Consider the following 9,712-nt stretch of genomic DNA (forward strand, 5'->3'; position numbering starts at 1 on the left):
GGGCTCCCCCCCTCCTTCTGCCGAGCAGGGGGAAAGATCTGAGCCAGTTTTTCTTAATTGGTTTAATTTATTCAGCGGTGCAGATGTAAAACATTTTGTTATTGGAGATAATTCCACCTTTTTCTGAAGTCGGGAATCAAACGCGGCGGCTCCAGGTAGCTGACAATGAAATAAATTGAACGCAGCACTTTAAAGGGGAATCAAAGTGACGGGCTAGAACAATACCCTAATTTGCATGGCGTTTTCCATGAAGCTGTTTTCCGCTGACGCAAATTATTTAGTCTGCCTCGCCGCACGCTGCCTCCCCCCTCCCCAAGCTCACCTCCTTTCTCTCTTCCCTCCCCGGCGCGCGCCCGCTGCCCCCCTGCCCAGATCGGCCCCCGCGGACGGCCCGGAGGCCGAGGAGCGGCCGGTGTCGGTGACGAGCTGCCTGAGCTATAGGAAACGGCCCAGCCTCAAGGACTCCATAGGTGGCCGCGGGGACGAGCAGACCCTTTTCAGCGCGCTGAGCGAGCGGCCCGAGTCCCCCGAGCGCGCTGCCCGCAGGGTGGCCCGCGGCGCCGAGCACGAGGACCGGGCGGCCGTCATCGCCCGCGCCTTCGCCGACGCCAGCGGCCGGGCTCGGCAAGGGCTGGGCAAGCGGTGGTCCCTCTCGGCTAACACCGAGGGTGACAAAGCCTCCGTCGCCTCCGCCCCGGTGAGCCGGGCATCCTCGGCCTCCTGGCGCGGGCCGGAGGATGGGGACGAAGGGGACGAGGGCTGCTCGGTGCTGAGCTTCGCCCTCTCCAGCCCCGGCAGCCTGCGGAGCCGCCGCAGTGGGGTGGATGGACGCCCCGAGTCGCGGCTTTCCCTCGCACGCAGCCGCCTGGATGAGGCGGACGAGGTGTCCCGGGGGCAGCCCCCGTTGGGGCGCAGCTTCTCCGTGCCCCCCCGGCCCCGCAGTGCCGCCTCCGAGGATGGGCCCCCCGGGGACGCCCGCCCGGTGGGGCACCGCTCCTACCTCGACCCCGACCTGGAGGCTGCCATCCAGGAGGTGCTGAGCTATCGCTCGCCGCGGGCCGGGGGCTTTTCCAGCCCCGAGGCCGACTCGGGGGATGACGGCCGCAGCGTGCGCAGCGTGAAAAGCGCGGCCCCCCTGGGCGCCGCCGACCGAAACCCCGGCAGCCTTCGCCGCTCCGCATCCGCCCTCGAAGTGTCCCGGTCGTCCCGGCACGCCAGCCGGCACCGGAGCAGCTCTTCCTCGGAGTCCTCCTCCTCCTCGGAGGAAGAGGAGGAGAAGAAGAAGAAGAGCTCCAAGAAGCGCGCCAAGAAGTCCAAGAAGAAATCCAAGAAGAAGAAGAAGAAGGCGTCCTCCGAATCGGGCTCCTCCTCCAATTCCTCCTCTGATTCCTCCTCCGGCTCCTACCGGAGCACGTCCAGCGTCAAGAAGGGCCCGCGGGCGGCGGGGGGGGGAGGCGAGGAGCCAGCACGCCCCAGCCGGGGCAAAAAGGAGGAGAAGCAGCGCAAGAAGCAGGTGGACAGCCTGATGATGAAGTACCTGTACCGCCCCGAGAGCGACTGAGGCAGGAGGTGGGAGCGGGGTGTGCAGTGCAGCATGAACCTCCCCGTGTGCCACTAACCGCTCGCCCTAACCCTCGCCCAGCCCCGGATGGTTCTGGGGACCCCTCCGAAGCAGCTTCCCTGCTGGGACCCTCCTCGTGTTCAGCCGACGCACCGGGATGACGCCGGGGAGCCCTAAATCCCCTGCCGGCTCCCTGCTGACACCGTGGGGAGTTCTCCAGGAAATTTGGGGTGGGCAGGTGGGGGCCACAGCCCTCCCCGTGGTACCCGGGTACTAACACGCACCCGCTGCAGTGTGTGGATGTGGGGGGGGATGTGGGTGAGTGGCTGGGGTGGGCGGCTGTGCCTTGGGTGTGTGGGGGTCCTCTGGGGCCGTATCCTGCACCCTGTCCACCCCGGAGCATGGGGGGTGCAAGCAGCCTCCCCCTGGGGTGCTGCAGCACCTTGGTGGCACCCTGGGGGGCTGCACCCCAGAGGGAAGGGTGCATGTGTGCGGTGCCGGGGGCTCACCACCCAGCCCAGCAGCAGGTTTTGAGCGGGTTCAATCCTTTCCTACGGCTGGGACAGGAGAAAGGCTGGAGGAGGAGGACAGAAAGCCTTCAGAAAGTTGTTGGATCGCTGCCCAAGGCTGTCCCCCTGCCCGGGGCTGTCCCCAAGGGCTGGGGGCACAGCTCCAGAGTCAGCGGGTGCAGCCCAGCACCCGTTTCAGCCCAAACCCGGTGTTTTTAGGACATGGGGTTGTGCACGTGGGGTCCCAACAACTGGGCACGCAGAGCGAGCAGGCGATGGCAGTGCCCAAACCTCTCAAAAATAACAAAAAAAAAAGAGACCAAAGCAGCTCCGTTGCAGGGGGGCGGTGGTCTGACAGCTGCCCCGTCCCCCCCTAACCCCTTTTTTCTCCCCCCCAGCCCCACGGGCTGCCGGAGATCCTTCACCTACGACCGATGGGACGAGGACCTGGACGCCACGGAAGGTGCTGAGCGCTCGTCCCGCAGCCCCACCAGCGACGGCGAGACGGAGAGCCGGGCCGCCGAGACCCCCGCGTAGCCCCCGCCGCCCTTCCCCTCACGGCCCCGAAATACTGGGCCCCACGGGCTCCTCGGGGCCCCCCCGGGCAGCCGGTATTTCTGTTTTTTTTTTTTTTTTGCACGGTGAGGGGGGAGGACACAGACAGGGGGGGTCCCGGCTCTCTCCGCGGGGGGAGCAGCCCGGCCGGCTCGCTGGCTGCAGCCCCCGTGCCCCCCTCCCCGTCTGTCCCCGGCGGCTCCGTGCCCCTCGGTCTCTTCCTCAGTGCCTGCTGTCTCCTTATTTTGTAACTTAAAATCCCCCCACCCAAAAAAAACACCTCCAGCAGCCCCCCCCCCCCGGGCACTCCCCATGCTCCCCATCCCCGTTTAGTTGAGCCAAAGACGTCTCCGGCCGGGCCCCCGGGAGCAGCCGCCCCGCAGCCGGGAAGGGGACGTGGGGACGGGGTCCCATGCGCCCCCCTCCCCCCCAGGGCTGTGTGTGTCCCCCCCACCCTCACCGGCCCCCCCACTCCACCTCTTTTGGTTTGCACTAGCCCAGCTGTGCGTCCTTTCTCAGCCCCTTCCTTTCTGTATGAAAATAAACGTCATTTCTGGCTGGTGATGCCGCCTCCTGCCTGCTCTGTGTCCCGGGGGGTCACCCCTTTTTTTTTTGGGGGGGGGGTTTGTGGGGTGCAGCAGGACACCTCCTGCCTGCTGAGGATGCGGGGTGCACGGATGGGATGAGCCCAGCGCCTTCCCTGAGCCCACCCCACCCACGGGTGCTGGGGAAGGGGAGGTGGGAGACGGCCCCCGCAGGGTGCCGGGTGCCGACTCGTTTATCAATCTTCATAAATATGCAGATGAGCGGCGGAGATGGGAGCCCTCCGCCTGCCGCTGTTAATTATTTAACGAGGAGGAGACGGCGATGTGTGCCGCTGGCCGCCTGCGCTGGGCTTCAGCTCAGGCACCCACCGGGTGCTGCCCCCCAAAATCCCCTACCCCAGGAGCTCCCTGCACCCTGGGGACCCCTGGGGACCCCTGGCACCCTCGGGACCCCCCCAGACCATCCCGTTCTGCCCCCCCCCCAGCATCTCTTCGAAACAAATGGGCTGAGCTCGGCGCTCGCTGCTGTTACAGCCACGCTGCGCTAATGCGCTTTCATTAAGTGGGAGCGATCTAATGATAATAAAATGGCACATTTAACATTAAAACATTTAACTTGACTCCTAAGTGAGTGTGTCTCGCCGCGCTCTTCCAGCTCCGTCAGGCTGACAAAGCTCCCGGGGAACGGGCGCTTGGCAGAGCTGGGCTGGCACGCGTGGCATGGGGGGTGCGGGGAGGCAGGGACCGGGATATAGGGACACGGGGGTGTAGGGGACCAGGATATAGGGACACTGGGAGGCAGGGACCAGGATATAGGGACACTGGGAGGCAGGGAACGGTATATAGTGATGCTGGGGTGCAGGGTACCAGGATTTAGGGTCACTGGGATGCAGAGGACCAGAAAGCTGGGGTGTGGGGCTGCTGGAACAGAGGGGTGCCAGGTGCTGGGGTGCTGGGCAGTGTGGCATGGGGATGTGGGGATGCAGGGTATTGGGATTCCAGGTTGTGGGGATGCCGGGATGCAGGGAGCTGGAGGTGGTGGCATTTTGGGGTGCAGGGATACGCACAGTGGGGTGCAAGAACCTACAGCGCAGCCCGGAGCGCACCGGGGAAGCGGCTGATGGCGAAGGGGGCCGTGCTGTGGGATGGCTCCTCGCCCAGGCTCAGCTCGCACAGCAGCTTCCCCACCACTGGCGCCAGTTTGAACCCGTGGCCTGCGGGGAGGAGAAGTTGGGGGGGACGCGGCCGTGCCCAGGGTGCCACTGGGGGGGCCGGGTACCCCTCGCCTACCCGAGAAGCCGGCCCCGATGATGATGTTGCTGTGCTTGGGGTGCCGGTCCAGGATGAAGTCTCCATCTGGGGTGTTCTGTGGGGTCACAGGGGGAGCAAGCGGGGCTGGGGGCTGCACCCCATGGGCACGGGGAGGGCACCGGGGGCGTTTCTTGGCCCCGTGGCCGGGGACAGAGGGGACAGTGAGGTCTCACCGTGTACATGCAGGTCTCCAGCACCGCCGGCTGCGGCTCCAGCCCGGGCAGGTAGCTGCTGATGAAGCTGCTCAGGAGGGCAACGTCGGGGTGGGGAGCACCCGGGGGGGCCCTGTCCCGATCCTCGGGGTCCACGGGGCTGCCGTGGTGGTAGCACACCTGGGGACAGCCGCTCAGTGGGGACAAACAGGGGGGGAAAACACGGTGCCCCCACCACCGTGCCCGGCTCACCTTGACCAGCCCGGGGTACTCGAGGGCGGGCAGCCCGTAGATGCCGTGGGGAGCCTCGGGCAGCCCCAAAGCCATGAAGCAGGGGGTGGCCGTGCCTGCGCTGTAGCTGCCGGGCTCCTTCTCCCTCCAGTAGCACACGTTGATGCGCAGGGGCTGCGGGGGGGGGACACCAAGTCAGCCGTGCCCACGGCCACGCCACCCCACGGTGCCACCAACCCTCACCTGCAGCGGCAGGCGGAGCCCCAGCGGTGCCAGCACGGCACTGGTCCAGGCTCCGGCCGTGACAATGAGCCGGGGGGCTCGGTACACCCCGCCGGTGGTGGTGACGGTGAGCACAGCACCGGGCTGGATGCTCAGCACCTTCTCCCCGTCGCGCAGCGTGCCCCCGTGCCGGCGAAACACCTCCTGGGTGCGGGCAGCGGGAGGTGGCTGCGGGGATGGAGATGGGGACACCCACCCTTGTCCCCCGTCCCCGTCCCCCGCGGTGGCACCCACCTGCACCGCCCGCAGCGCCCGGTCTGCCCGGAGCACCCCGCCGCTGCCGTCCCACAGGGCCACGTCCCCGGCACGGGGCCGGAGGCCGGGGAAGCGCCGTGCCAGCGCCGCGGCGTCGAGGGTGTCACCGGGCCCCGCGCCGCGCCGGCAGCCCTCCAGCTCCGGGTCACCCGCCGGCCCCAGCACCACCAGCCCCGTCCGCCTGCGTCCCCACCACCACGGTGACATTGGGGACAACGGATGGCACCGTTAGCCGCTTATTTCCTTAACGGCTCCTCCTTCAGGGAGCCCCAGAAATTAGCCGGAGCCGCGGGCTGCCTCCCCGCACAGTGCCGGACCCCTCGCCACCCCCAGCCCGGTTCCCCAGGGAGGGGACAGTGCCCGGTGTGGGGGCTCTGTCCTTGTCCCCGTCACCTGTAGAGGCTGGTGCCAGCCTCAGCCTCCAGCCTCTGCCAGAGGAGGAAGCTGTCGGGCATCATGCGGGCGTAGTGCGCCTGCGGGTAGGCGCTGCGGGTGATGCGGCTCTGCCCGTGCGAGCTGCCCCGAGAGTGGGGCAGGACGAACTGTGGGGCACGGGGACATCGGGGTGACCACGGCTGCCGGGTGTCCCCGAGCCCCAACAGGTAGTGGGGTACGCAGCCCACCCTGATGGACACTGCTCTGAGAAACAGTGGGGCTGGGGGGTGGCACTGGGGGCACGGGGGGACTGGAACTGGGGATATGGGGGTGCTGGTATTGGGGACATTGGGAGTCTGGCACTGGGGATATGGGCAGCTTGGCACTGGGGACACTGGGGGCCTGTTGCTGGGAACACTGGGGGCCTGTTACTGGGGACACAGGGAGCCTGGTACTGGGAATACGGGGGTCTTGGCACTGGGGACATGGGGATCATGGCACTGGGGATATGGGGCCCTGGTATGGGGAACACGGGGGTCTTGGCATTGGGGACACTAGGGTCCTGGCACTGGGGACACGGGGGTCCTGGTACTGGGGGTATGGGGATCTTGGCACTGGGGACACCGGGGTGCTGGCACTGGGGACATGGGGATCATGGCACTGGGAATATGGGGGTCCTGGCACTGGGGACACTGGGGTCGTGCCACCAGCACACCCTGGCTCTGTGCCATGCGCACGGCATGGGGTCAGGCACAGTGCAGCCAGGTCCCTGTCCCCATGCGGTGGGGTTGGGGACACAGCGGGGTTGGGGACGCCGGTACCTGCTCCAGCAGCAGTGTGTCCCGGTGCCGCTGCGCCAGGTGGTAGGCGGCGAAGGAGCCCTGGATGCCAGCCCCGATGACGATGGCATCATAGGACGCCTGCTGGGGCTGGCTCAGGGCAGCCATGTCCGTCCTCGTCCCCATCCTCGTCCCCGTCCCCTGTCCCTGTCCCCGTTCCCCTCGAGACACCAGGAGCCGAGCCAAGGGGAGGGCCAGGGCAGAGTCCGGCCGGGTGGAGCTGGCAGCAGAGCCTTGGCCACCCTCCAGCCTGCAGCGGGAGCACGTGGGGACACGCTGGGGACAGCTCCTGCCTCTCCCCATCCCCAGAGCCCCCCCTAATTCCCCACCAACACCAGCACAGCCCCTGCTGCCCGTGCCACCCCTACACCACTGCCACCCGCTGGCACCGCAGGGACCCATCACCCCCTGCCAAACCTGCACCCAAGGGTGCTGTGGGGTGCCCTGGAGGCATCCAGGAGACATCAGAGCGAGTGGGCAGCATAAACACGATGGAAAATTATTTTCCCTAAATCCCCCGCTCCCACCCTACTGTTTTGTGCCTGCTCTAGGGACGAGGGGCTCGCCATACCCCGGCCGCGCACCGAGGGGCCATTTGTGTGCAGATTGCAGCCCGCGCCGTTTGTTCCAGGGGAAACATTTTTTTCCTCCGGAGCAATTTATTATATCCATAAACTACTGGGTTGCCATCTCTGTTTTTTTTTTTCTCCCCCTCTGCCAGCAGATAGCGGTGATTTAGGGCCCGCCAGGCGGTGGGTGCACGGCCAGGCACCCGCATCCCCCCGCTGCCCATGGTGCGTTTTGCAAACGTGCAGATTTGGGGTGCGATTTGGGATGCGGGGACACACGGGGAGGGCACCACGGGGAGGATAATTCAGGCAGGGGCTGCGCTGAGCCCCCCCAGCTTGCGCTGCCTGCCTGCTAACTCGGGGAAGTAATTTACTCGGGCTCCCGTGGTATAACAGGCATTATTTACCAGCGAGCTGTCATTATTAGGAGATGTTAAACGCCGTTATCCATTTTGCTGCCCGCCCGCTCACCTCTGGTGAGCACACGGCGGGCTCGGCACCAGGCGGGTGCCCGGGGGCTGCGCGCAGCGCGGGGCCCCATTACGGCGGCGCCGCCGCCCCCTCGCCTTTGATGCTGCGAATAAATTCACCAATTTCCCAGGGTTTCAGCTCGCTTTTCCGCCGGCGCCCAGCCTTTGAACAGCCCGTACCTGCTTCTGCTTTTCGCTGGGAACATGAAGAATAATTAATTATCCATGAAATGTTAAATGGCAAAAATGAACTCCTCTCCCACTAACGGCGCCGTAATGGATCGCGCTGGAAAAGCCCGGGGAGGCCACCACGGCCGTGGGGACAGCCGGGGACACCCGCCAGGGCACGCACCCCAAAGCAGCCACATCTTCCCGTGCTTTTGGGGACCCCCCCTGCACCTCCAGCCCCGCATCGGTGGCAGCAGGATGTGGCTGGAGGGGGCAGAGCGTGGTTTTCCATGCCCTGCCACTGGCCTCTTGACCTGGGTTTAACGTAACCACAGGCGATGCTCGCGGCAGCACGAAATCAGCTCCCCAAAGGAACCGGCGCAGGTCAGGAGAGCGGTGCCGGGCCGCGGGGTAAGAATGAAATATTCCCTGCCGAAACTGCCTGGATCAGGGCTGGAGGGATTGGGAATGAGGAGGTGCAGCCAGGGCCTGGTGGGGCTCGGCACTGGCTCACTGCACCCACTGCATCCCCTGCGCGCACTGCGCCCACTGCACGCTGGAGTTTCCCCAGGGCCACCAGCACCCACACAACGCTCCCTGCTGGGCTGTGCCACCCTCAGCACCCAGCCCTACAAAATCCCTAGAGGAATTCCCCAAGGATCTCCAGGAGCTGAGGCGTGAGGGGTTCGGGCTGCTCTCGCCCTCCTTTGCCTCTCCCCGTCCCGTGCCACCCGCGCCACTCCGAAGGCTCCGAAGGCATCCGCGCGGCGCTTGTTTGCTTTGTCTCAAAATCCACAGCCGTTTAAGGCAGCCCCTCATTAGCAGTCCAGGTGCGTGCCGGGGGAAGCGTCGGGCGGATTAAAATTTGTTTGAATATCGGCACGTCAGAAACTTCAGTTTGGCCTCAAAACGCCCGTCTCCCCAGCCCCGCCGGGGTTCGGCGCACGGCACACCGATGGAGCCGCCGGCGGATCAAACGCTGGGGTTCGGTGCGTGGCAGGTGTGCCAGATCCCTGCACGGCACCACCAAGGGACCCCCCCACTCCGAACCAGGCCGTGGGGCCCCGTGGCAGGGCCAGGCTCCCCCCCGGTGCCGTGGGTGGGATTGAAGCCCCCCCCCAGGATGCCCCAAGGGCCGCATTTGCCCCCAGCCCCATCTTTTTGGGGCTGCGCACGGCGCGGCGTCACCAAGGCGAAGCCATCTGGGCTTTCACGGAGATGTGGGGGGTGGCGGGGGGGGGGCGGTTTATTAAACAAAGAGCCCTTTTTTTTTCTCTTTTCTCTCCTTTTTTTTTATTATTATTTTTAACACAACGCAGGAGCCGTCCAGCAGCCAGCACCGAGCAGCTCTGCGCTGGTGCCAACGCCATCTGCCTGCTGCAAGGATGGCTTCCCCCCACACACACCGAGCCCCCCGGGGGCCGTGCTGCTGATGGGGGGGGGGGGGACTGCAGCCCGAGGGAGGGGTCCTGGGGGGGGCAGGATTCAGCCCCTGGATGGGGGGGAAGGAATGAAACGGGGGTGGGAGGGATGGGGAGGATGGTGCCCAGCTGTGCGAGCTGCCATCGCCCCCAGGTTGCGCTGCTTGGGCGTGATGAGCCCGGCCCTAATTGGGGCTATTTAGGGGTGGGGGAGGAAGGGGGGGGTATGCAAGGTTGGGATGGGGTGGGGGTCCTTGGGGGGGAGGAAAAAAGAAAAAAAACAAAAAAAAAAAACAAAAAAAAAACAGAGGATGCGATGCGCAGCTCTGCCTTTCCCCCTCTCCATCCACAGCCCTCAATAGCTCCACCCCACCAACATGGGGGTGGGGGGGGGGCACTGGGCTTTATTATTCTATATTTTTTTATTATTTTTTTTTGGGGGGGTGCCCCCCTCCCCCAGCCTCCCTCT

The 9,712-nt window shown here is 65.7% G+C and overlaps 2 protein-coding genes across 23 annotated transcripts in view; one reads left to right on the plus strand and one right to left on the minus strand.

The window, feature by feature from the left end:
• The window catches only part of MYO18A (myosin XVIIIA), a 35,675-nt gene extending 32,486 nt beyond the window's left edge, over positions 1-3,189 (plus strand). For 20 of the 22 annotated variants that reach the window (XM_068655525.1, XM_068655523.1, XM_068655522.1 and 17 more), the window contains 2 exons: positions 373-1,569; positions 2,469-2,677. In XM_068655525.1, the coding sequence (XP_068511626.1) occupies positions 373-1,561 (1,189 nt within the window). In that variant the 3' untranslated portion in view covers positions 1,562-1,569; positions 2,469-2,677. Of the gene's footprint in view, positions 1-372; positions 1,570-2,468 lie in introns of all 22 variants that reach the window. The other 2 variants (XM_068655543.1, XM_068655544.1) reach the window with 1 other exon arrangement.
• A 576-nt stretch (positions 3,190-3,765) lies between these two features.
• Positions 3,766-6,766, minus strand: PIPOX (pipecolic acid and sarcosine oxidase). The gene is made up of 8 exons (XM_068655553.1): positions 6,598-6,766; positions 5,795-5,943; positions 5,381-5,582; positions 5,108-5,290; positions 4,886-5,038; positions 4,655-4,813; positions 4,461-4,536; positions 3,766-4,384 (listed from the first exon to the last, which is right to left on the minus strand). Exons 1-8 carry the CDS (start codon positions 6,739-6,741, stop codon positions 4,254-4,256), a joined length of 1,197 nt encoding a protein of 398 aa, XP_068511654.1. The 5' UTR covers positions 6,742-6,766; the 3' UTR covers positions 3,766-4,253.
• Positions 6,767-9,712: the final 2,946 nt, after the last annotated feature.

This window comes from Anas acuta, chromosome 19 (genome assembly GCF_963932015.1).
Source record: "Anas acuta chromosome 19, bAnaAcu1.1, whole genome shotgun sequence".
NCBI classification, from domain to species: Eukaryota; Metazoa; Chordata; class Aves; order Anseriformes; family Anatidae; genus Anas; species Anas acuta.